Source organism: Meleagris gallopavo, chromosome 3 (genome assembly GCF_905368555.1).
Source record: "Meleagris gallopavo chromosome 3, MGAL_WU_HG_1.1, whole genome shotgun sequence".
NCBI classification, from domain to species: Eukaryota; Metazoa; Chordata; class Aves; order Galliformes; family Phasianidae; genus Meleagris; species Meleagris gallopavo.
Window position 1 is genome coordinate 24,349,364 of NC_139406.1, and position 26,722 is coordinate 24,376,085.

Below are 26,722 nucleotides of genomic sequence, written 5' to 3' on the forward strand. Positions count from 1 at the left end.
TAGAAAGATTGACTGCAAGTAAGTAGAGTATGCTACGTCACATAGCTACATTAATTTCCCTGTAACATAACTGGGATGGAGTACTGCTACAGCACTCTTGGGAGGTTCAACCGCAACCATCATAAGCTCAGTTTCTGGGGACTCACATTCAGCTCTACAGGTGTGAGGCACAGTGGCTGGCAAACTGCTTAGAGGAAAAGGATCTGTGGGTGTTAGCTGATGGCCATCTGAACATGAGCTGGCAGTGTACCCAGGTGGCCAAGAAGGCCAATGGCATACCGGCTTGTATCAGAAACTGTAGTCAGCAGGACCAGGGAGGTGATCATCCCTCTATATTCAGCATTGGTGAGGCTGCACTGCAAGTTCTGTGTTCAGTTTTGGGCCCCTCACTACAAGACATCAAGGCCCTGGAATGTATCCAGAGATGGGCAAGGAAGCTGGTGAGGGCACAAGTCTTATATGGAGCAGCTGAGGGAGCTGGGATTGTTCAGACTGGATGGAGGGTCAGGGAGACCTGATCACTCTCTATGACTGCCTGAAGGGAGGGTGTGGCCATATGAAGGGTGGCCTCTTTTCCCAGGCAACCAGTGACAGGACAAGACGGAGTGTCCTTCAGTTATGCAAAAGGAGACTGAAGTTGGATATTAGGAAAAAAAATTCCCAGATAGAGTGGTGTGGCAATGGCACAGGCTGCCCAAGGAGATGGTGGAGTCACTTCTCCCTGCAGGTGTTCAAGAAATGTGCAGATGTGGCTCTGAGGGAAAGTGCATGGGCAGTGGGTTGATGGATCATCTGGATGACCTTAGTCGTCTTTTCCAAACTTAATGATTCTATGCTTCTGTTCCTTATCTCAAATTATAAAAGAGAACCAAACCAGCACATTTGCACTTTGCTGGTAATGCAGTTGATTATTACAATTCTTAAAGGCAGCCTGTTGCTGGCACCAGTTGCATAAACGCTTTCATATTGCTTAGGGGAGAAGAAAAAAAAAAAAAAAAAAAAAAAAAAAAAAAAACAACGGGCAGACTTCAGCGCGGCGTTGGTTTGGCAACACGCTCCACGCCGAGGAGCGGAACTTAAGGCCCGGGTGCACGCCGTGCTGCGGGTGGAAGTCCGGGCTCCGCGCCAGCTCTGCTCCGGGCCGCGCCCCGAGCAGACAGGGCGGACCCTCGGCCGCCCCCACCCTCTCTGGGCGCGTCCTGGCGGCGGCGGACGGCCACGTTGACAGGGCGGGCGGCAGGCGGTGCTGGCGGTGGGAGCAGGGTGTGGGCGCGCTCGTGCGGGCGCTGTCAGGGTAAACATGTCTTCGCCTCCCAAAGAGAAAGCCGAGACCCGGGCCGGACACCCTCCTGCTGGTACTGCCGCCGGGTCCCGTCTCTCCGTTCTTTTTCTTATCGCCTTCGGGGCGGGCCTCGGGGAGGGCCGGGGTGGAGGTGGTGGAAGAACGGGGAGGCCTCGAGGGGCGCACCGCGCCCGGCAACGGGGCAACACCCGGCCGGGGCTGGGCACAGGTGGCCTCTCCCGTGCCCCGGCCCAGCGGGCTCTCCGCGGCGTTGGATGGGAGGGAGACGGCTGCTCGGCGCGCCGCGAAGGGCTCCGGCGCCACGTAGCCGCGTAGCGAAGTCCGCAGGCAGGAGGTTCAAGGCTGAACCTGTTTGCGCTCCGTGTTTGCCTGTTGAGAAGGTCGCCAGCTCGCCGGCCTCCGTCCCCTGCTGTGGCCTAGGACGTGGAAGCGTGTGTGTGCTCTGTCCGGGTCTCAGCCAGCAGCTTGCCATCCCTCCCCGAGCCGTTCGCTGGCTTTCTGGCAGCTTTCCTTGCTCAGCGGCAGAGGCTGCTGTTCCCCTGTGCCTTCCTCCTCGTTCTTTCCCAAAAAGCTCTCTGCTTGCACATGCTTTCAGGCCTGGTCGCTGCTGCTTTTGACACTTTCAGGTTCTGACCTGGGTGCTCATCCGTGAGCGTGTGTTGTCCTTGAAAGGTGAAGAAGGTCTGGGAGCAGCCCTGGGGCTGACAGAGGTGCCCTGCCTGCACAGGAGGGGGAACAAGCAGCCTGAGTTGATAACAGCACGCCCTGCCATCTGCAAGGCCCTGCATGCCAAGTGGAAACACAAACCAGGAGCTCAGTTTGCTCCTTACATCCTTTTTTTGTGTGTGTGCACAGTGGTTCTGGTGCTGCATTAGGTTAAGGTGATTGAAGCCATGCAGTGATGAGCTTTAGTTCTAGAGATGAGTAGGGAAGGAGGCAGAACAAGACACTCGCTGGCTGAGGCTGTTCTGGCAGTTTCCACCCAGTGCTGCTTGCTCAGAGCAGAGCAGTGGTGGGGCGCAGGCTGAGCTGAGTCATGGCTTTGGTGTTGCATAGATCCGTCAACAACCATGGACACGGGAGCTCCTGCGTGCAGCGGGGGCCCATTGCTCGTAGTGTTGTTCTTTCACACTCTGCTCGTTTTTCTTCATCTTGATTACAATATTCTTAAAATGGGAATTTCAGTCATTGCTCCACAGGCTTTTCTTACGACTTCCAGCATTTCCTAGTGGAATAGTTTTTCAGATATTTCAGTCAAAAATGCTGAAATTCATCAGAGTTCACAGAACGATAGAAAGGTGTGGGTTGGAAGGAACCTTAAAGCTCATCCTGCCCCATCCCCCTGCCGGGAGCACAGTTTACATCCACCAGATCAGGCTGCCCAGGGTCCCATCCAACTTGGCCTTGAACACCTCCGTGGCTAGTTAGATCTCCTGGTAGCTCATTCAGGCAACAGAAGCCATTGCTGTTGAAATTCGGTCTCCTTGAGATGATGTAAATGAATGTTTGCTTCAGGATAAAGGAAATACTGAGATGTTAGATTGGTGCAACAAGAAGACCACCTAACCCCTCAGCAGAAAGGGGAGGAAGGAAGACTGGTAGACATTTCCAGCTAACTGCCTTGTAGTTATATTTTTTTTATATTGTTGCTTATTTGATGGTTTTGTTTCAAAGCCTGTGTTCTCAATCAATGGTTTGTTATTTAAAAATCTCCATAGGCCAGTTTAAAAGTGAATCATTCACAGTGCAAAACTGTAATTGGAATACAGCAGGTTTTCCTTGCTGTCAGTGTTTCAGTCCATTTGTAAAATGTGCATCCACATATGAGCTGAAGAACTTACTCAGCTGTTTACTGTTTAAGATCTTTAGCAACCCTGAGGGTGTCCTGTGAGTGTGCACCAATTCAGCTTTAGAAGGGGATTGCAAAGTCTGTCTGTGAGATGAGGGAAACGGATGTTTTACAGAATCTTTGAGTCATCTCAGGAAGAGGATGGTTCTGAACTGATTGTCAGAGGAGAGTGCTTCTGATGCGTTGTCCTTTGAATGCTTTGAAAATCCACGGTGAACATGCTGACTAATGGCAGTTTATATTTACTATGGAGGCTGAAGCTAGGTTTTAATCCTCTATCCCAAGCTGGTTTAGATCCTTGAATAATGTAATAATGTAATGTAATGCCATATGGCTGTTTGCACAGAGGTTTTAATAAGTCAGGAATTCTTCAAAAATAAAAAATAAAAATGAAAGAATAACCTGTAGTCAGTTCAAATAGGCTAATTCTTAGCCAATAGGCTAGTTCTTAGCCAAGCAAAGCTGTAAATAGGAGAACTTCATTGACTAACAGCTTGAAAGCTGTGGATTTGCTGCTTATGGTTGTATCTGTAATCAATACCATTGAGTATGAATCACATGCATAAAAGTTAGGAAAGATTTGGATCATGAAATTGAAGCTGAATTGACAAACTGATTATATTTCATGTGCACTGTGAGCCCTCGCTGACTGCATGCAGTCTGCTAGCTTCCTCTCTGCATTGATCTTTTCCCATAGGTAAAACAAAAAAGACAAGAAAAACACTTGAAAAAAGAAAGGGTAATGAAATAGAAACCTTAAGACTTCAGGTTGGTAGCAGGGTACACGAAGTGGCTTTGAACTCCTTTCTGAAACTTAATAAAGCTTAAGTTGAGGCCCTCATATATATCTGTCAGTAAGATCAATGTGTCTGTAATACAATGCTGTGTAGGTTTGTATAGCTTGCAGCAGCTGAAAAGAGCTGTGTAATTATGCTTTTAGCTGTTCATTTCTTCCAGTAACTACTCTGGATGAGTAAAGCAAGGTGATTGTGGTAATAGTTTATTTATGAAGCTTTACAATGGATTCATGAAAATAGTGATGTGCTTTAGTTCTGCATTAGAACAAATAGCTCTAAGCCAGGATTTCTATGAAATGAAGGTATATAATAACTCTTACTTCCATTGTTTTGTCAGATGCTAATATTTGTTCCCTTAAGCATGCAAAAGGGCTTGTTTAAGGTTTCTCTTGGTCTTGGGTTTTCATACATCTTACGGTAACAGCTTCCATTATACTAATGTGACTCATGAGAAATAAATTACTAGTATTTAGCACTGCACTCAAGGTGAACAGGAAGGAGCTGAAGATCTTGGCTAAGCTGTTGATTTCTAGAGGCTGCGAATGGGATTATTTCACCTGAACAGAAGGTGTGCCTAGGGAGGGCTGCCCTAGGCCATGAAGCTACACACTGCCCATCTGAATGAGCTGTGGTCAGAGCGGTCACTCAGTTGCAATGTTTCTGAAGGTGCCTGGTGCTTTCTGGCCTGGTGTGATTTATTTTGGAAGTCTAGGAGCGTGGCAGTGGGAGGGAAGGTTAAATAAGAATGCTTGCTGATTCCAGGTCACCTTAAATATGAAGCAGGTTGCTTAGTGCATTTCTGGGAGGTGTCCAGAGTAGCTGTACCCGTAAGAAGAATGCAGGCTTCATTCATAGGATAAACAAGACAGTCCTGTCTGCAGCTTAGAGAAAACCAACTAGTAACTAAAAACTGTATCTTATCCAGTAACTGGACCTTTCTGCTGCCGTTCCCAGAGTTTGCTGGGAGGTGAGCCCCTCTTCATTTCATGCTGTGGAAGATGATGGTACCTCATCAGCTCCACAGCAGCCATTCCCATCCCCTGCCCTCACAGGGACCTTGTGCCAGCAGCACTGCAGACTGAGGTTTGCAGAATTACCCGTCTCAGTACGGGAAGTGTTTTGTTCCTGATCCCAGGGCAATTGCTGGTACCTTCCTGTTTGGGGCATGTATTCCTGGCAATGTTCTGGAAGGTGGTTTCTCAGTTATTTAAGTCCTTTTTCCGCTCTAGAAAGAATCTGAGCTCATATTCTCTTAAGAATAGTTTTTAACTGACAAAATCATTGTGGAGAGCGTTTGACCAGCCATTGTATTAAAGTCTAGGCAAGTAGGAAATACATGAATCCTCTTAATCCAAGAGAACCTCACAAATGGAGTGTTTTTCCTTCAAGTTGGGGCATATAATCATTTCTTCTCTGTCCACGCTGGTGTGTTGCTGGGTTGAAATCTTTAGAAAAGGGAGATGAATTGTGGTGTTAAGATACTCTTTCTCAAGTCTTTTGAAACTAGTTTAGGTATTACTGTGTTGTATCATGGCTGGCATAGATGTAGCTCAGCTGTACGTACAGGAGGCTGGGGTCAATATTTCACTTTTGTTTTCAGAAATTCAAATTATAACTACCTGCAGAAGGATCTGAATGTTAGCTGGATATCCTTGCCATTGTCAGCTAAAAGAAAACAAGTGGCTGCCAGGCTGATGATATATAATGGAAGAGGAGAGATGTTTTAGACCAGGTCAATCCTCGGGTCCTTTCACCTGGTTCTCTATTAGATGGTGAAAAGCTGCAGTGTGGGAACATTGTTCAGAAATGCTGTTTGTGACCTGGCAGATGGGTGATAGCATCCTCTACAAAAAAGAATTTGAAATGGAGTTAAAGAGGGTCTAATTATTCAGTGAGACTAGGTTTAAAAGTTACTGTTAAAAAAAATAATGAAGGTAAAGCAAAATGAGTACTGCAAGTAAGTATTTTAGGCTTCCAGAAATGCCTTGGTGTCAGTAATTTAGCTGGTGGGTCTTGCTCTTGTTCTAGCTTGTAGACTTTGATTAACTAAGTTAAATCAAGATGTTAGAGCAAGACAGTGCTTGATAAGACTCAGTGTTTATTTTTATGAATAGACTTGAATTTGTAAGGAGTTTGCATCTAGAAAAAAATCAAGAGGATTTTTTTATATCTGTTCCATCTTTAACACTACATGTATTTGCTACCTAATCTTTCTGTTGTTCCCTGTCCCACGTGAAACATGTCTCACATGTTAAAATATTTTAGTTTTATTCTGGAGACAACACAAAAATTGGTGAATATGCTGTGTATTTTGTTATTGCATGATAAGGTTTGTAAAAGGTATTTTGTTCTTTTTCTGTTGGTTGCTTGTCTTTAATGTCATTTATCAAATCAAAATTATATCTTTCAAATATTACATGAAACTTAAAAATCTATTTAACAAATACAAGGACCTAACGTGCATTTTTCCTTGGGGATGGTTACTCTCTCTGCCTTCCTCAGTGTAGGCTGTAAAACTTAAACTCAGGAGTGTATGTTTCATTGCTGCTCTGAAGAACTAAGTTAAGAGCTTGCCCTGTTCCTAGTCTTCAGAGATTCGCACTGAACCACTGTGCCTGAACTTCTGTGAGGTGGGTAGCAAGGGGCTGTCAGAAGTCCTAGCTTGCCCTAACCACAGCAGCAAGCTGCTTCAGCTCCCTTCTAGTCACCCACGCATGTGCCCTGGCACTGTGCTCACACAGTGTGCCATCTCTGAAGCTGCCCATGGACCTTCCACTTGTGTAAACAAGGAGCACAAACCAGCCTGTCTGTAGATTTTCTTTTTGTGACTGCTGCAGTGGTTTTCTGATGTGGTTACTGATTGGAATGGAACTCTTCCACTTTGTTGTGATGCATTCTCTTATATCCAAGCAAAGATGCAGGTTGGGCAGAGAATGGCTTGAGAGCAGCCCTGAGGAGAGGGATTGGGGCTGTTGGTCGATGAAAGATTCAGCATGAGCCAGCACTGTGCACTTGCAGCCCAGAAGGCCAGCTGTATCCTGGGTTACATCAAGGGAGGTGTGACCAGCAGGTCAAGGGAGGCGATTCTGCCCTTTTGCTCTGCTCTCATGAGACACCACCTGGAGTACTGTGTCCAGTTCTGGAGACCCCGATGCAAGAAAGACATGGAGTTGATGGAGCAGTTCCAAAGGAGGGTCACAAAGCTGATCAGAGGAGCTGGAGCACCTCCCCTGCAGAGATAGGCTGAGAGAGCTGGGGCTCTTCAGAAGAGAAGGCCCTGAGGGATGTTGTAGGGGCCTTCCAGTTCCTGAAGGGAACTACAGGAAAGCTGAGGAGGGACTTTTGTAAGGGCATGCATCAAAAGCATGAGGGGAAATGGTTTTAAACTGGAAGAGGATAGATTTATTCTAGATATCAGGAAGAAATTCTTTACTGTGAGGGTAGTGAGTCACTGGAGCAGGTTGCCCAGTGAGGTTGTGGATGCTCCCTTCCTGGAAGTACTCAAGGCCAGGCTGGATGGGGCTTTGAGCAACCTGGTCTAGAGAGAGATGTCCCTGCCTGTAGCAGGGGGTTGGGAACTAGATGATCTTAAAGGTCCCCTTCAGTCCAAACCATTCTGTGATGATGTCCCATGTTTGATTGTAAGCATGCAGAGCAATTGTTGAAGCAGAGAGAAACCTACAGTATTAAAACAGAAAGTCCATCAGAAGGACCCAGCTGTTGCTCTCCTTAGTTGCTGCAGTGTTACAGTCTGGATCTAGCTCTTATTTCATATTTCACATGGGTAGGTGAAGATGTGAATGTAAGTGGATTTGCTTTCACTTCTCAATCTGTATTTCAAAGGGATGCATTTCGTGATTACGTCATTTCTAAAACTGAAACATGACAAGGATTTGAGATGTGGTAACGATGGTCTTGCAAAGTAAAAAGCTCTATTTTTAATACAAATTGAGTCTTCCTAAAACTTGCTTTTTACTATACTGTTTATGATTTTTTTTTTTTAATAAATATTACCACTATAATGTTTGAGTTGCATTTCTCACTTAAAGTGACAAATGAGATTCTTCTGCCCGTCTTGTTTTATGGGAGTATTTAAAGTTTGTGACCTTCTGGATACTATTATGCAAGCCGTTGCCTCAATTTCTTCTGAGTACTACAAGTTAACAGAGGTGGGGGGAGAGTTAAAACAGACTTGAATGTTCTGAAACAGTGTTGGAAGCAGGCGGTGAAATGAAATGCTGCTTCTCAGGATGAACAAAGATGGCATGATGTGAATGAGAATGACAGATGCAGTCCTGAAGTAAATGCTTCTCAGATTTGCCTCTGTTAAACAGTTTGGGCCCCTTTATCAAACAGTGGTTGTTATAAGTTACTCTGCAATATACTGTGTGTGGAGAGGTCATCAATAAAGCATTTGTTATTCACTTGTGCTGGTTTAAGTGAAGTTTTGTCTTTCTCATTTCTGTTCCAGTTAAGGCGGGTGGGATGCGGATTGTGCAGAAACACCCACACAGTTCTGATACCAAAGAAGAAAAAGATAAGGATGATCAAGACTGGGAAACCAGCAGGTGAGTGTTTTGGTTTTGTGAATAAGCTGCAGCTAATTTCCATTGCCTTGAACGTTATCAGCAGTTTGTTTTACTTGTAGATAGCAAAGCAATGGTACAGTTTTTCTATTATAAAATTGATTTTAAGCAAGCAAGTTATGTGCTCTGTGAAGAGAATTGGAAATTCTGGCATTTTTTCTACACTGAGCCTCTATTAAATAAGCAAGTAGGAGAAGGTTAGAGGGAAATAAAACACAGCAGTTTAAGTAAGATATCATCTTTCCTAAAAGTCTCTGAACATCATTTCAGGCTGTGCAGAAACAGAAGCTAGGCACATTTGGACACAAGCTTTAGGTTGTCATTCTCTATATGAGATTGTCTTGCTGTGTGCTAGTGGAGTCCTTTTGCTGTTCAATTTGTAATTCTTTCTCTGTAAAGCATTTGGCAATATGGTGTCAAGACAAGTAAGAATTAAGTTATTAACATGAGCCACTTTAGGTGGGCGTTCTGCTGTTTTCGTGGTGGAGGATACCAAGACAGACAGCTGTTATGTGATAAATCTGCTTAAAATGCTAAGTAACTGCTGTGTAGAAATGAAAGCAGGAGAGGTTCAATGAACTAAGCTGTACTTTCAGAACATTCATACAAACGCTTCCTATTTTTTTTTGCTGCTTTCCTTGGCTTGCTCTTTTTTTTTGTAGCCAGCACTGTATTTACCTAGAACTCTTATGTACTAGCTATAACTGCATTGCTTTGTCCTTACAATTTGCTCATAGCAAAAAATAAAATGAGAGCACTATTCTTCTGCTTAAGTGACACTGACTTAAGTAATGTTTATTTAACATCTAAAACAATGGTAAGAAAAAATAAACATCGCAAAAGTGTCTGAATAAAAACTGACTACTTTTGGAAAACTGTTCCGAGTCACACTTTGCATTGGAAAGAAGTAGTGCTCTTATAAGAAGGAGAGAATGATTTTAACTGATGTTTTCAAATAAAAGGTTGGAAAACTAAAGTTTCTGCTGTTTCTTTGCTAACCAAATTAGTCACCTTGTTCTTCTTTTTAATGGAGTGTAAGTTGGAGCAGAGTCTGTATTGCAGTTGAGTTTTGTCCAAAGGGAGGGATCGCATTTTGTGGGTAATTTAAACTTTGCTTGGGTTTACATGCTTTTATTTATCCTGTGTGTTATACCTGCTGTTTCTTCCATTTCTTTGACATACCAACATCACAGTGTGGGAATCTCAATAGGGTCCAAATGACAAGGCTTTTATTACTATTCACTGATCTAAATCTCTGGTATAGTTTAGTTACCTGCTTTGTTTCTTTATACAGGATTGTCATTTTCCCCTGTGAGTCAAATAGGGTAGGGAGAAGTTTAAGTTTTATGTTGGTATTTGTGGCTATGTCTGCTTCAGCAAGTATCATGGCATGAAAGGAACAAATCTGTAGGTGGAAACATTGCTAAAGACTTAATGTTCACACTGTGTGTGTGTGTTCTGGAGACTAGTTTGTTTGGTACTTTAGACTGAATGACCAGTAAAAGCTGGTATGTGTGTTAGGTGTGTCCTTGAAGTACATATTCCAGTTTAGTTTTGTCTGTGAAGAGTCTGGGGTTGGGTGCCTGTAGATAATCCACAATGGAAAGAAAAGTGGGGGCAGTAGAATGACTAGGAGGTTGGGAGGGCAGATCACCTCCTGGTCTTAGTTAAGATGCTAACGTTAATTGCATTAATATTGTAAAGCAGATCCAGGATCAATTTTTACTCTTAAAGGAGAGTAGAAAGTGTGACGGCTTCTGTACCTACTTTATTAACTGGAATTTAGTTAGCTGTTGCACCTCGTGAAATCCATTGCCTTAGCAACTTGATAAATTTATTGTCAAAATATGCACTTGGAGCCTGCTCTTTGTTTTGCTTTTGTTTTAGACCATCTGTTATCTGTCTTTCAGGCTCTTGTGCATACTTATTCTTGAGCATGTTTTTTAATACAAATAACATTGGTCTGAATTTCTTTTAAGTCTTCCTGTGAAGGAAAGTGGCAGGATAAATATAAGGAGCATACCTAGGTGGAAACCAGCGTGGATTATAAAATTTTAGGTTTCCTAGCAGAACTGGGAGACCTTTCTGTATGAGGGTAAAGAGTTTAATGTGCCTGTTTTAGGTTCCTGCGGGAATACATCTGCAGCTGATGGCTGTACATTCTGTAGATGTGAGCAAGTGGTTATTTAGCTGTAGACAGGATAAGCAAGTTCCTCAGGTCATAGTACATAAAGCTGTCGGAATTAAATTAACATGCCTTGCAGCATGATAGCTGCTTTCCTTCTGGAAGATGCAATCCCTAATTCTGTGCCTCTGCATCTGGTGGTCCATGGTGACCTTCCAAAACGTTTGGATTTCTAATGCTAATGGAGAGAGGTTTATCAGCTGTGGTAGAAGATGACACTAGTGTTCTGTTGTGGTTTCTCTGGCATCAGTATAGTTTTTGTCAAGAGACATAAAAGTGTCTCTTCACTAAACAGATCTTTCTAACTTTCTACTGTTAAATTTTCAGTCTTTGGTATTTTTAAGCCATTTTTGGCCATTTTAAGACAGCCATTTTAAGGCAGTATTGTTGATATGATGCAATCTCTACTCCATGTTGCATTCAGAGTCAAAAAAAAAAAAAAGAAAGAAAAAACAACAAAAAAGCAAACATGTTGAAGCAGTTCTTAGCAGGTGTTACCAGCTCACAATGATTTAAGAGAAAATAATAAAACAAAGAATAACAGTGTGTACGTTCACAGGGAGGCTGCAGTGATCTAGCAGTTTTTCTAATCTCATTGTAGGTTTAGTTGAGGATAGACTAGTGGAACTGGCATTAAGTCGTGGTAGAGGATTTCAAGTTCTCCTAGAATTCCGTGGGAGCTTTTGAGAATGTGCCCTTTCCAAGTCTGCACGTCCATCGGCATGGGAATCTAAATAGTTGTTTAATAAAAAATAAATAAAATTGAGCTCGACTTTGTAGAAGTACTTGTGGCTTTGAAGAGGCTAACATTGTTTTTGTAGTGTGCTTGAAGGATAAGGCAATAGGTTAGTATTTCTGGAGTTAGTGTAAATGAAGCTGATATAGGTAATTGAAGTAATTAATGGCACAGCGACAAAGCTACCTACCAAATGACATTCACCAGGTTTATCTTTGATATTTCTTTTACTTAGTTGTTCAACACCTTGCAGTCCAGTTACTGTAATTTAGTTTCCAAAATATTTTATTCAGTCCTGCTTCCTACATTAACATTTTGTGACAGCCTACTATTTCATGATTGACTTTTCATCATGGAATTTTGTGATCTCTTAATATGTGGCAAGATGGTTTTGTACTAATTTTAAACCTTTTCTGTAAGACAGTTCTCAGCTTCAAATGGTAATGATATTACTACAGTTTTATTTAAAGAGGAATGGCTGGTCTGATTCTGTGAAGAAGAGCTTAATGAAGAAGGCAGAAATTGGATTTAGGTGAATTAAAAAAATCTTGTGCTTGTGAAATCCAAAGCCAGTAGTGTCGCTGTGGCCTGGATGTCAGTGGTGAACCTGAAGGCATGGATGAAGTCCTTGGCCTTCATGTTCTCTAGGACAACATGGATTTTGATTAGCTTGGCTGGAGATAGTACACTGTCTGGGTAAACTTCTGATCAAACAGTTTATTGCTGTAATTGCTGCAGATATCTGTCAATTTTTTTTAATGTTGCAGTTCTGATTAACAGTCATTTTGATTACTGCTGGAAAGTTTTCTGGTATATGATGAAGGTGAAACATACAATTAGAAGTAAGGTTGTGAATAGAAACTTGTCATTTTTCAGGGTTCTTCGTTGTCATTTGGAATAAATAGACTGTTCATAATTCTAAATGTTATTAGAATGCATGTTCTATTTTGCACAAGATCTCCATTGTCAGCTTAGGACCTCAAGCAGAAGAAATGATAGCGAGATATATTGGTATCCGGATGGTTAAAAGAGAAAATAAGGCAAATGTCTGGTTCATTTTCTTATTTTAACAAGCAATAAGCTGCCAAGACTTTCAGGACTAAAGATTATTCTCTTTTGTTTCATTTCTGATACAGGGCGGGATAATAACAGTGATTTAATTACTGAATATAAATGCAGTAAAATTTGAATATTTTAGTTTAGTTACACTTTTTTTTCCTTGAGAAGCACAGTGAAAATCTCAGAAGTCTGGACAGTGGCTATGTACTTTTATTCAGGAATAAATTTATTTTACCTTTTCCTCGGTTAGCTTTCTTGCAACTAACAATAAATAAGCTGTAGGCAATATTTCTGTTTTCATTTGTCACAGAAGAGTCTTTTGTCACTGAAATTTTTTGCTATGTAGTAGCCCACTTTATGCGAACTTATGGTAGAATTTAAAAAGTACGAAGTGATTATACATCTAAACCATTAGCACAAGTGTATATGTTTATTAACACCCTAAGCATAGAAACCCTTGAAATTATTTTTATTTCTTGCATTTCACTCTGTTCTGGTTATTTAGCTGGTGCAGGAACTGTAGAGTTGAGGTCCTCGCCCTTCAACTTCAGAGTAGCTGCCATATATCATAACCAAGTACTGAAAATGACATCATCTGACATTCAGTTCACTTTGCACACAAGGCTTGTAGGAGGTAATGAACGTCATGGATGAAGATATTTCAGTCCAGTTTGTTCTAATGTTGTCTGTTCTAGGGATAATACTTGCTTGATGAAAGAAAATCTTGGAAATTCTAAACAGAGTCAAAAAAAAAAAAAAAAAAAAAGACAATTTATAGACTGTTGAACTTAGAAACCAAACCCCAGGAATGGGCAGCTCTACTTCCATATGTATTCAGAACAAACAGCGTGTTAATGTTTATCGTGTGTCGTTCACCAACACAAATCTGAAAGAGCTCCTCTTCATCTGTGTTCCTGTATCTGTTAAGTGAAAATGGTGGAAAAGTGAGCAGTAGAGAGAGTATTCAAAGTTTAAAAAAAATGAAATGGGTGGGGATAGATAAGATACTGTATCAAATGCTTTAGTTTTTGGAGAGGAAGTACTCAACTCTGCATAGGTCAAGGATTGACTCAGACTTTTCTGTGGAGGATGCCACTTCTTTGCCTTAAAAGGTCCCTTGGGCTATTGTATCACTATAGGCAGCTTTGCAGGAGTAAATTGATAATATCTACAGGTATCAGTCATCAACATCCATATCTTTCTTTCTTTTTTTGACAATTCACATTTTACTGCTTTTTGTCTTTCCTCACGATCTTTTTGGGGCCTTATTCTGTTACCTCTGTGAGCTGAGGTGTTTTGATGCAAAGATTTCATCCAAAGAGAGTATTATTTTGGTTGACCATGTGAAAACTGAAACTTGATTAACTGTGTGGATGTAGTACTTGTGACTCCTGAGGGTTTTTATTCATGTCTTCGGTTTTTGAGCTCTCATTACTCGGGTATGGAATTTTGGAGACTCTTGGCCTTAGAGGATGAAATGTCTGGGGGAAATGAAATGGAAAAAGCACCCTGGCTGTGAACACATGCTTGCAGTTTCTGGGAAAAATACAAACCGCAGATAACGTTGGTGTTATTCTCTTTTCATGCTAGAGTTTGATGTGACTCACACTTTTTCTTTACTTGGTTAAATATTTCAAAGGCTAAAAGGCAGTTTTGCTATCAAAAAGACTGTAAAGATGTGCGATTATACTTTTGTGATATTCTTAAAAAGAGTACAGAACATCTTACCCCAGTAAGGGAAATAGGTTTCCACTCTCCAAAATATCTTCATTTTTCTGAAAGATTGTGTCATTTGTAGATATTTTTTTTTTATCTGATCCTCTTCGTGTTTATTATTTTAGACTTAAATTCACAGTTAGGAGGACAGCTTCTTAAGTGTTACATTCTTCTCCTTTATGGAAGTGATATTTTTCTTAACACACTTTCCCACCTCGTTTTTCATCTTCTGCCTTAATCTTTTGCATAGAGCATTTATGATTAACAGATGCTCAAGCCTAATAAAGTTGAGCTATGCATAATTCAATTACATAAACAAAAGTAGTATTAGCAATTTTCACGCAACTGTTTCAGGAGAATAACTTTTCCTGATGACCAGTCATGCAGAGAAGTAACAAGATAACGCTATGACCTGTGTTGAACCTTATCAACTGCATGTATTGTTAAAGATTTAGCTGTAACTACCTGCCAACTGTTTATGGGTTAGTACTGTGAGGGGGCCCACGGATCCATGAGCTGGGAAAAGGGAGAGGGGGAAAAGGTTAGGAAGATGGGCATAAAAACAAAACAGTGGCAGCGATCTGAGGAGAAACAAACTCATTTACTAGAAAAGATAAAAAGGATACAAGATAACACACTGTAACACACTGTAACACACTGTAACACACTGTAACACACTGTAACACACTGTAACAGGAATTGAATCTAATAAATAAAATGAGTGTCCAAAAACCGAAGGTTTTAGTGCTGAGGGTGAGATGTCCAGCCAGAATGAGCAGAAAGGCAATAAAGAGGGACCTCTCATGATGTGCAAACAGTTCTATCTTTCCATCTGAACAGAAGATGGGAACAGAACATGCTAAGTCCTCTGGGGTATGTAGTATGTAGTTCTTCTCTTCTGAGAACCAGATACCTGGAACTATCGACAATCCACAGAACTGGAGCATTAACTCTTTAACTCCCAGTGCACTGCATGATGTTATGATGTGAAATACCAATAACAAAAAACCATAAAACCATGCCACTATCTAAAATAGGGTATGTAATACTGATTTTTAAATGCAGAAGTTCTGTAAAGCAAGAGAAGTGTTTGTGAATATCTCTGTTTAAGTGAAAACATCTGTATATGAATGGGAAGGAGGAGAAGCCAGACAAGATTATTGATGATGCATTCTCATACAGGAAGATGCTTCCAGTATTTCTCGATGCTTGAAAGAGTAAGTCGATAAAACCATCAAAGTGCTACTTATTTTGTTTTATGGGTAACTCTTTTTGTATTCCAAGTATTCTGTGATGTAAGAAAAGATCTGATATTCCACCCCTCAAAGTGAATAGTAGATATACCATCTGCCTCAGTGAGAACCTTGTTCAGTCTCGAAGAAACATATGTTGTCTTATGAAATTAACTGGATTGCTGAGTTGATTTGTCAGCCAAGCTGGTGTAAGAAGAAGATTGTAAAAGAATGAGTCTGTGTGATGTATTCATATGTATTCTGTGTGGTGAAGAAAGTGAGAAAGCTTAGTCATATGTGAGAGTAAAATGAATGTGAAGGGAAGTAGTATCTTGAGTGACAGAGTTCATGTAGCATGACATTCCATGCAAACATTCCATACAAAATGTAAAATCTAAGATAATAGCTTCAGCAATTATTTTTGCATTGTATTTTTCTCTTGGTATCCTAATGTAACGCATGAAATAAAGGTCCCTATACTAGCTTGAAGGTGTTATAATGCATAAAAGTCTCCCAATCCAAACAGTGTAATTGAATGATTTTCATTATGCCAAGTAAGCCCAAATTGTTATTACTTAAGTATTCAGCAACTCTGAGATCCTTTCTAAAGCTAACTGTCTGAATTTCTATTAGAAAAAGCTGCCAAAGAACCAGATGCTATTCATTTATTTAGAATCAAAAACCTATGTTTGAAGTGAAGCCACCATGAGCTAAAAATGAGTAGGAGGTGTGTGAGATTGACACCATGTGTGCCAAGAGGGGATCTAGTTTTTTCAAGTAGCACCTTCCTTTCCTTTGTTTTTGTTTTTTTTTTTTGTTTTGTTTTTTTGTTGTTTTTTTTTTTCAGCCTCAACTGTGTTAGGATCTGAAGCAGCTTAGAATGAAACTAAACTTTAGAATTATGTTTTCTTTTTTAATTGTCTTTGGGACAAACTGGAAAGGATTTCATGCAGCTGCTCCCAAGACCCTGGTGGTAGAAGCTAGAGACACGTGAGAAAGAATTAAAGACAACAGTCTTATTTAGTCTGCTGTAGCAGTTGGGAGAGCTGTTCCATTGCAGCAGATTACTTGCTTAGAAAGCATTCACTGCAGTAGATTTGCTGCTTCCTGATTTATTGTAACATTTCAGTGATTGCAGCTTGGTTGGAGGCATCCTGTTAAATAAACTGCAATTAGCAAAAAAATACTTCAGCAAGAGTCACACAGATCTCAGTTCTGATGGGTTTGGGTTTCTCTGGGACTTCCTGGGAATTCCTTAGTATATGTATAACACTGTATATGTATAGGGCTGGGGCTGCTAATGCATTCATGTAGGAGCTGCTTTTCTTGCTGCAGCGTACAACGAAATTCCAAGGTTTACACGCTGGGATTTTTCTTCAACATGAAACAGGATAGAATTTTTCTTCCTTCTTAGACTTGTTTAGCTTTAATTACCAAGGATTGTTTCCTGGAGATCAGTTTCAGCATAGCAATATTTGGGTTAGCACCTTAAATCTCCTATAATTTATTTAGATTTGTTTCCATTACCTTTAATCTGCAGCATAAATTTTGTAATTCTGTGTTCTTCAGGCTACAGTCTGCATAAGTACAGACTGAGCTTTTGTAGCAGATAAGAGTGAAAATAGTCATTGAAGCAAAGAGAAGGACTTGATTTACATGTTTTTATTTTTTTTTTATTTTTTTTTTTTATTTAAGATATGAGTTGCACTGTTAGTTGATGATTCATGATCTGCCAAATCCAATTTGGCGTGAAAGAGCAAAAAAAATCCAACACTATGTTTTAGTTTTCAAAATATATAAAGAGAAGGAAACATAAGAGTGGCTGGAGCAAAAAAAGATACCTCGAGTCTGACAGGGATTTTGTACAGATCTTTATCTTTTTTTCTCCCAGCTGAAGAGCGAGGAAAACAACCTGGTAAAAAATAGATTAAAAACTTAGTTACATGCTAGTCTAACAAGCATAGTTTTTGCAAATAAATCCTGCAGTGAAACTGGTCAGTCTGTAGATTATTGTGAATAAAAGGATGTTTTTGATTTAGAAGCTTTATTTGCTTCTGTTTATCCTTGATGTACTTTGTCTTCCTTAATGTAAATTATTGGAATAGATAAATACCAATGTATACAAAGAAACCTGAAAATCTTTATGTAGAAAACAGGTGCTGTGATTCAGTGTCTGGTACTTGATGTTCATGACTTTTCCTACTCCGTAGTGAGCTTCTCTTGCCCCCTTACTGCACTCCTGGTGTGATAATTCTTTTTAGGATGCAAGTCTGTTGTCCATCTGCTGCGAGGCTGGGGGTTAGGGAAAGCTTCTTCACCAGTGGGTGAGTGGAGAAGAGGTACTTGAAAGCAACTCTTTCACCTATGTCAAGGTGCAGCAAGGCGATGGCACTTGGAACAGAACATCAGATCAGTCACTTTCGTGTTTCTTGCAGTCTTAATTGTTCTGTAATACTACGAAATAAAAGTGATATCATAGAGATTATCAGTAAATCAGGTAGAGAGGAGATGTGAGATGCTTTTATTTTCTCTCTTTTGTAACACAAGACTGGAATATCCAGTGAAAATACAAGGTAATAAAAGGGAATATTGAACATTTGGCCTTTCTTAGATGAGCCGGTTGCTTTCTGAACAAGCAGATTTGTGTAGAGAATTTTTTATGATCATATATCACAGCAGTGTGGAAATCTAATAAGGATTTCTTTAATTGCACCGTAGTCTGTATTGCCTCACACACTGAAACACTTCCGAGAGGCTGGCAGTCTGGCTGCTGTCTAAAATATTCATGTGGTTCTTGGCCATCTTTGCTAGATTCCTGTCTCTGGCATGACAGTAGGAAAAGAAAGAGAGATTGTGTTAGAAACTATGCTGTGAACAGAGTAAGACAACTGGTAAAATGCTTAAATCTCTCTGTTCTGTAGCAATAGCTCTGATTCTGTTAGAAGCTTCACCGTGGAGCCCTGGTCATAAGCTAACACAATTTAGTGCTAGCTAACAGATAAAATGAATCAAATGTAGGCTACAGCCAGAATGTGAATTAACCTCTTTCTCTTCCACCAGCAAGGAAGAAGTTGTTACCTGATGTTATTGGAATAGAGTTTGAGCCCTGTGTTTACTCTCCAGGCCAGCAGGGGGGCTAGGCTAAGTCTTCTGGAATCACAGATTATAGAATGGTTTGGGTTAGAAGGGACCTCAAGGATCATCAAGTTCCAACCCTCCTGTCACAGGCAAGGATGCTGGCCATTTGATCAAGTACAAAATGCAGTACAGATGATAATACTAACCCTCCAAGTCTACCTCATAACTTTCTTGAGGAAAAAAGCTTAGAGTCTTATGACAGGACAAAGCTGACTGTTTTCCTTCTCTCATGTTTCTGTTGATGTGAATAATCCTTTTTCTCTGAGCCTGATGGTAAGTTAGAAACTGCAACAGCTGTGTTAATTTATGGTCTCATAATAGTAAACAAAAGCTGTATATATGCTTAGTTCTATGAACAGCCTCTGAAAGACAACTGTCATGAATACTGTTGGATTGTGTTCCCACCTGTCTGTGGTCATTAAAGTATTACTTGCAATTGTTCTTTTGCCTCGAGGGCCATTTTATATTTTAGTCACAGGTATCTGCAGTGACTCCTGTTCTTTGTAACTTACTAACATGTTCCATGAGGGACTAAGCCTCATATTAAGCGCAGTAAGCTATCTTCAACTAGGCCTGGTGAAAAGAGAACCTTACAAGGCAATCAGAATGATGTTACGCTTTTAGGGTAGGCTGAGGTGCAGAGGTCCTAGTTTCAGATTATTCTCTTCCTCTCTATATCTGGCTTTAAACTTAGGACCGTTGCTCCCCAGTGCAGGGTTATCACTGTGGAGGTACAAATGTCTCTCTTTTGCTGCTGTGTCCTCCATAAGGGGCCATGGGGAAGTTGAATCCAGTGCAGAGTTGTACAACTTACTTAGGAAATAAACTTCTGTATCTTCAATACACCAGTGTTCTGTGCAGACCTCTGGTAGTTCTTCCTTAAGCTCATGAACTAGATGCAGGTTTTTGGTTTTCATCTCCAAATCATAAATAGTTTTATATTGTTTGTTATCTGGCCCACAGGAAACATAGCTGCTGAACTTGAGATTTCTCTGTAAAATGTCCTATAAGAGTGCTTTGAGGAAGTTGTAACAATCTCTGATGCGTGCTATGTCTGTTAAATAGAGAAAGATCAACTTTGCAAGATACTCTGGAACTTTCTAAGAGCATAAGGACTGAGCTAAGGTTGATTATATCTACAGGGAGTACTTTAATTATGTTGTTTTCTAATTGGTGGGAAAAAATTTCAGGCAACTGGATAGCTTAAAATATTTTTAAATGACCAAGCAAAAAGCTGTGCGATATCAGCACATTTGACTCAGAAACTTGATGTCATTGCAAGCAAGAACTTTGCAGGGTTTAAAAATCTTACAATATCAGTACATAGATAGTATCATTTATCTATCAGCTGACTTCTTAAAAATAAATAAAGGCTCCTCCATCTGATGCGGGAAAAAGAAACTTCCTTATCAGATTCTTGTATAATTTGCTTGCTGTTGTATATCTGACACTTTTTCCCGAGGCAAGATGAGTCTGTGAATGTAAGGGAATGCTGGCTGATACTGAATTAAAAAGAGGAAGTCTTCAAGGCTAATTTTGCTGGCATTTCTTTTTGTGTGTATTTTTTTTTTCCTTTCTCCTTTAGATATGTGAAGACTTCTGTCCTTGAATGTCCTCTGTTTCTGGTAGCTAAAGAGGCCTTGTCCTCGCTGTGTTACTTTGGTTATTGTTCTTTTCCATTGGAGCTCCTTTGTAGACCTCATCTGCAAAAGAGTTGAGGGCATAGACAGATGAAGAATCTGAGGATAAGAAGTGAAGTATAGAGGATACTGTGTTTATTAAATATTAGTTCCTCAGAGTATACTGTCATCCTCGTTTAGCAGAGGAATGTAAGAGAGGTTCAATATTCCATGTGTTCTTATACCTTACTAGCTGCTACATTAGTGAATGATAGAAATACTTAAGTCAAGATCTTGTGTTTTCTTCTTTAGGGAGGGAGGGAAATCTTTGTTCTGTGTACTGACAGAGGGTAAGGTAGAGGTTTGCTGTGTTCACAGTAAGAATGACAGGAGGAGCAGAATCACCTAGCAGGAGGAGGCTATTGCAAAAACCATGCACTGGATGAAGGAGGTGTTTTGAAAGAGATGTGTTTTAGTTAACCATGTTCTTTCATCAAGAAACTGCCTGTCAGGTTTAATTTGAAATGAAATTAATTGTTAGTCTGACAGCTTGATGTTCTGGGAAATGCAATAAATATATTGGTACTAAAATTATTTTCAGCTCTATTCTCTAGCCATTGTTGGACTTAATGAGAAGAGAAGAGCTAAAACATGCATGTTTTTAGGAACTAGTTGTTATAAATTATGCTTGTGTAGAAACAATGTACAATTTTGTGCTTTTTTAATCAAATACTTTAAAAACTGTTTCATAATCTTTACTAAGGCATATAAAGATACTGCTAGTTCTGGTGACTTGTTAGTATGTTTATTCCTATGTTTTTGGTCCTGTTGATATTTTCTTCTGTGGTGTATCTGGGACAGCGAGCAATCTGAATTCCCTGAACTATCAGTATTTAGAACTAAAGCATTAATTTGCATTTTTGGTCATAAGAGATTTCATTTGAATCACTTGAACTTTAAAGAACTAATTGCAGTTGGATTTAAAAGGACAGCAAGGTCATTTTCTCTGATCAAAGCAAAGGCTGCAACTGACGCAGTTAAAATTGGAACCAGTTGTCTGAATGATCAAAGTTCTATTGTTACCATGTCACACTAGTCCAGTTCGGCAGTACCTTTCAGGCAGTCATAGAATGCACTTAGGTCTGTCCAAAAAGAAAAGAAACTTGCCAAACACTGCTATGAGACTAGCTTTGTAATTAGAAATACAGTGCTTTCTCAGAAAGGTAATTCTCGATTGAGCACTGTCTTTATAGACAGCTCCTTTTACTTTTGCCACCACTTTTTCATCTTTGCTTTGTTCCAGCAGTATAGATTTTTCTGAAGAAGTGTTATACTCTTATCATCTGTTGCCTTGTGATAGTGAGCAAAACTGTACAACAGTACCAGAAAGATTTCTAGCAAAACTTTAAAGTTAAGTTTGTCATATTTAAAGTAGGCATTTCTTTCTTCCTGAATAATTATTTTTTCCTCTTCACAATCTGCCAACAGAATGGTACTAGTTATTGGCAGCAGAGAAACATGCCATTTCCTGAAGTTCCATTTTGACTCTGCAGCAAGAATTAAATAAGTAGAAGATCCTGGCTGCAGAAATACATAGAGAGTAGTGTCTCTAAGCAGTAATTTATCAGTACTGTTTAATAAGGAGAAGAATTAAAGGTCCTGAGAAGATGAGTATCTTTCTAGGACAGAAGTGAGATTCAGGGCATGTGGAAGAAGAGATTGTAATTGTCTGAAAAGATAATGGGAAGGCGGAGCTGTGTGTATAGAAGAGACCTGAATTGTACTAGGTAAGACAGAGAACTAAGTGAGAGACCTGCTGAGATTTATATGGAGCTAGATAGAAAGAAGGAACTGAAGGAGGATTTAAAGCAGAGTGGCAGAAGAATTCAAACCTGAAGAACAGAAAGGAGCAGAGAAAGGCATGTTTGTTTCTGATTGTGCTGTTGCTTTGTGGCCAGGAATAAGATACAAAATATTAGCAGTGCCCTTACCTCATACATTTGCTAGCCAGAGCAAAGAATGACAGCTTATTGCTACTATCACTTTCCCTTCTGGTGAATTTGAGAATCTAAAAGTGCTCATCATTGTGATGGTGTTGTGTGATCAAATCTGTTTTTCCAGTTTTCTTTTTACTTGGAGAAGACTTGGAGAAAATTCATTTCATACAAATGTACCACCTAATGACCAGTATGCAACCTTTCAACCCTATGAAAGTGATCTCCAGAAGAGCAACAACAAAAAAAGCTGTCTTCCTTTTATTTATCCTGCTACCAGAGGGATTTTCAAGTGGTAATGTTACTAGGTGAAACTAAGCTTAATAAAAATAAATCTTTGAACTTCATTGAACTTTGGTTTACCAATTTTCTTCTAAAAGTAGCAAGAGATATTGAATACCTGTCTTTTTTCAGGTCATTATTAGATGGAAGCGTTATTTACATTTTGGAGATGATTCCAGGTGCTGAAAGCAAAAGCAATGGTGAAACTTCAGAAAGCTCTCAACTGTGGATTGCCTGGCTGAATAGGAACAGATGAAGCATATTACAAACACAGTCCAGAGTCTGGATCATGTAGTAATTCAGGTTCAAGAGGTCCTCAAGATCTCTAGACTAGCCTCAGAGCAGAGTCAACTGTAATGACCAGAACACTCAAGCCTTTATTTACGTTGGTCTTGAAATCCTCTAAAGATGGAGGCCACAGAATTGGTTGTCCTCAAGGTAAGAATATTTCTCCTAATAGCCAGTGTGAACCATCTTTGTTTCAGTTCATGCTTATTTTCTCTTATCTTGCCACCATACACCACTATTTAGAGCCTGACTTCATCTAAGATGTCAGAAGACAGCCTCCTTTGTAGGTAGTGGCAGGCTTCTTTCCTGCTGTCTGAACAAAGCCAGTTAGCTCGTGCCTTTTCTCACAGGTTGAGTGGTCTGGCACCCTGATCATCTAGGTGGTTCCACTAAGTTCACTCCACTGTATTGATGTCTTGTGTGGGAGGCATAGAACTGGATGCCATATTCCAGATGTGATCCAATGAGCCCTCAGCAGAGGAAGATAATTTCCTGCACAGTCTGCACATCGTTGTGTACTGCTAGGGAACTCTGCTGGTTCATGTTCAGTTTGCTGTTCACCAGGACTCTGGGAGAAAAATACAGAATATTAGCTGTAAAACTTTGATCTCTTCTTCATTAAATACAACCTGCATTTCATCACTTGGTGTGCTCTGTTTTAGGTTTCTCTCCAGTTTAGCTTCAGGTGTCTTTTCTTCTCTTCTACAAATCCCAGACTTTTTTTTTTTTTTTTTTTTTAATCTTCATCTGTTCCTGCCTGACCTGTCAAGTTCATATTTTCTGCACTTAGACCTCTTGGGATTTGTCTCTGTAAGGGTATATAGTAGAGACATCACAGAGAAGCAATGATAATAAAGCGTGGCTGGTGTATTACATTGTTGTGGGAGGATATTGCAGTCTGCTGAAAATGCAGGAAGTCCCATTTAGCCCATGAAGTTTTGAGGACTCCTGTACAGGGTGAGCTGTATTTGCTGTGCCTTAATGCGTGTCTAGTAGATACATGCAAGCACAAATACTTTCAAAGTATAATTTACAAGCACAGATAAAATATCTCATTAGTCCCTCACTTAGTACTGGGAAATTTAGATGAGTTTTTGAGCTCCTCGCCTTTTTTGGGGCTTGAAATATTCAGACTTGTCACACACCTGAAAATTCCTACAAGTCTTGCCTTGTCTGTGTCCTTTGTCCATCATGGGACAAATATTCTCTGCTGTCACCTTCAGGACCCCTCATGTGTTTTTGCCCCTTCAAAACACCAAAGGGAAAACTCTTTACAAAGGAGCATTAGCTGAGGCTCTCTTCTAAGCAGGGCTACATCCTTTTTTTTTTTTTTTTTAAATCATCATCTTCTGTGAGAAGGATTCTACCTACAAGAGGGTAGGGAGCCTTTTTGCTGTATAGGAAGTCGAGCCCTGGTGGGAACTGTCTCAGTTCTTCTGTCAGTCATGCATGAATATTTCAAGGAGCATCAGGATGAATTTTTTAAAAGTTAAGAGGTAATATGCTCTGACTTCTGTACAGCTAGAGGTGTTCCAGTGAATAATTTCATGTGAATCCCACTGTTGTGCGCTTCTTCAAGGTCCTTACCTTTTTATCTTTTGCTTTCCATTACTTGATGAATTCCAAGAACCATGTGTTTGCAGAAAACAATCCTCAGCTGAATCTATACTGATTTTGAAGTATTTGGAAAAAAGCAGAGGTAGTTTATAATGTGTGAGTTGTTTTGTTTTAAATTAAATTTGGAGTATAGTTAACACAGAAAATACAAGATTATCATCCCTCTGTTGCAACTAAACAGTTGGGCGGCTTAGAGAACATTTCCTGCAATGGTTAAGGGATTCATTCTCACTGACAAAGACATCATCTTGGAAGACGTTCTCAAAGAGAAAGTCGGGTGCACTGCATGACCTTATTGTGCTGAGCAACAGTGTGGAAATAGGTGGCCAGGGAGCCTTGATTTTATACGTGAAGATTGAACCAAGTGGAATGAGGCTGGTCCCTAAAAAGTACTTTGCTTCTTCAGAGTTGATAACTAATCTTTTAGTATTGATACACAGCCTAGTTCTGAGAAATGAGGAAATAAATGATCTCTTAAGGCTGACCTGCGTGTGTAGTATTCTTGCCAACTTCTCCTCTGCATCCCAGTAGGAAACAGTTTACACTATTAAAATATTACTGGACAGAGGGACTGTGGTTTACAGGCTTCTTTACTGTCACTTAAGATTGTGTAATGCCTTCCAGTGACAGTTGCATAAGTGAGCGTTCCATGCAGCTGTTAACATGATCAAAATGATTCTTGATTGAAATGACTAATGATTTTAGATTCCATGGAGAAAATACAATAGTTGATTTTGTTGTTTTGTTTATTTTTTAAATTCCTTCTTGGTTTAACTTTTCGATTCTTACTACATTCTTTCCCCATTGGGACAGAATATCCTTCACAAGTACATGCTGGCAGGACATGGACTGGATGGACTAGATGGCCTCTAGAGGTCCTTTCCAACTTTACTCTTCTCTAATTCAGTTACAACTCCGTAATTTTGTTTCTTTCAATTCTTTCAGCATTGTTTGTCTCTCAGATTTGGTGGTTCTTCTAGTTCTCAAAAATAGGCAGAATCATAGAAGACAGTTTTACTTTATGGACTGTGTAAATAGTATGTCCGCTTGGTCATTTTAAAGGGATAATATAATCCAAGACAGCAGTTTTAAAGCAATAAGAAGTGTAGTTAACTTTAGTAAGAGTGATCTGAGAAGAAGCACGTTCCCTCTTTGTTGTTATCTAAGCAGCACCTAAGCAGCAACCTGTTAGTCAGGATGGCCCTGCAGAGTTGCGTAGGCTTTTCAGGGTGAAATCTCGTGTACACATCCCCAGAATGTCACTAATTAGGCTACTGGGACCACTGGAAGCCACTTCTTGATTATCTCCACAACCATGCTGCTTGATTTAATTTCTCATCAACAGGAGTGCCAGTGTAAATGGGTGTGTTCACAAAATATATGTGCGTGTGGTGACGTGCTCCTAAAAGGAAGTAAAACTTACTGATCTTCCACATGAAGCTGCAAATTGCCATGGGCATTTGAACCTCCAGAGATGTTCTGCCCTGAGCGCTGAACAACCAGTGCAACTTTGTAGTGATGAGTCTGTTATCTGTAACTTGCTGTCTATTGGCATGGCTGGCAGAGCCACAGCTAACAGTGAGGAAAGGCACTAGGGAAGATGGAACAAGGGATGAGGTCATGTGAACACTAGTGTATGAGTTGGCCTCTGCTTTTGTTGTCCATTCTGTGCTTAGGGTTGTGATCTCTTGGGCTTTCAAGAAATTGTAAATACCTAATCCATTTGGAAACTATGGCAGGTTATATTAATGCAATAAACCCAGATTCCAAGTCCAAGTTTAGAAACTGCTTTTGAAACTGCCGCATTGTGTGTGCAATGACTGAGATACTGAATAGGTAAGTATTCCCTAGATATTCCAGGATACATAAATACTGCTAATTTATAGCTTTACATTGCTACATTAGTATATTGATCTTCTACAGAACGCGACCTACCTGAAATAGTTGAGTCTTGTCATCATGAAGCAAAGTCTTCCAGAAGTTCTCAGTATGTATGTTGGCTAAAAGATAAGAAATAAATAGTCACACCTGCCAGCCTGATGCAAGTTCTTAATTGATCTGTTCCTCAAGATTACCATACCTAAAAGAAATGGTAATAATGGGTGGTCAAATTGGTTGATATGTCAAGTGTTAGTGAAATAGCATTAAGTGAAATCAATATGAGAGTCTTTGAGCATTGATTAGTTGCTGAGAAGGTTATGAGAGCTGCTTGCTCTCATATATGACATATTACCTTGCAGAGGGATCCGAACTTGTGCCCAGGTGTATTTTCCAAATGACTGAGGCTAAAGGTAGATTGAACTTCCTGCTTTTGTGTTTCT

General features: G+C 40.1%; 1 protein-coding gene across 1 annotated transcript in view; it reads left to right on the forward strand.

Moving 5' to 3' along the window:
- The first annotated feature begins 1,173 nt into the window (after positions 1–1,173).
- Positions 1,174–26,722, forward strand: part of DAP (death associated protein) — a 42,932-nt gene continuing 17,383 nt past the window's right edge. The window contains exons 1-2 of the mRNA XM_010708504.2: positions 1,174–1,355; positions 8,421–8,517. Coding sequence (XP_010706806.1) covers positions 1,301–1,355; positions 8,421–8,517 — 152 coding nt within the window. The 5' untranslated portion in view covers positions 1,174–1,300. The remainder of the gene's footprint in view (positions 1,356–8,420; positions 8,518–26,722) is intronic.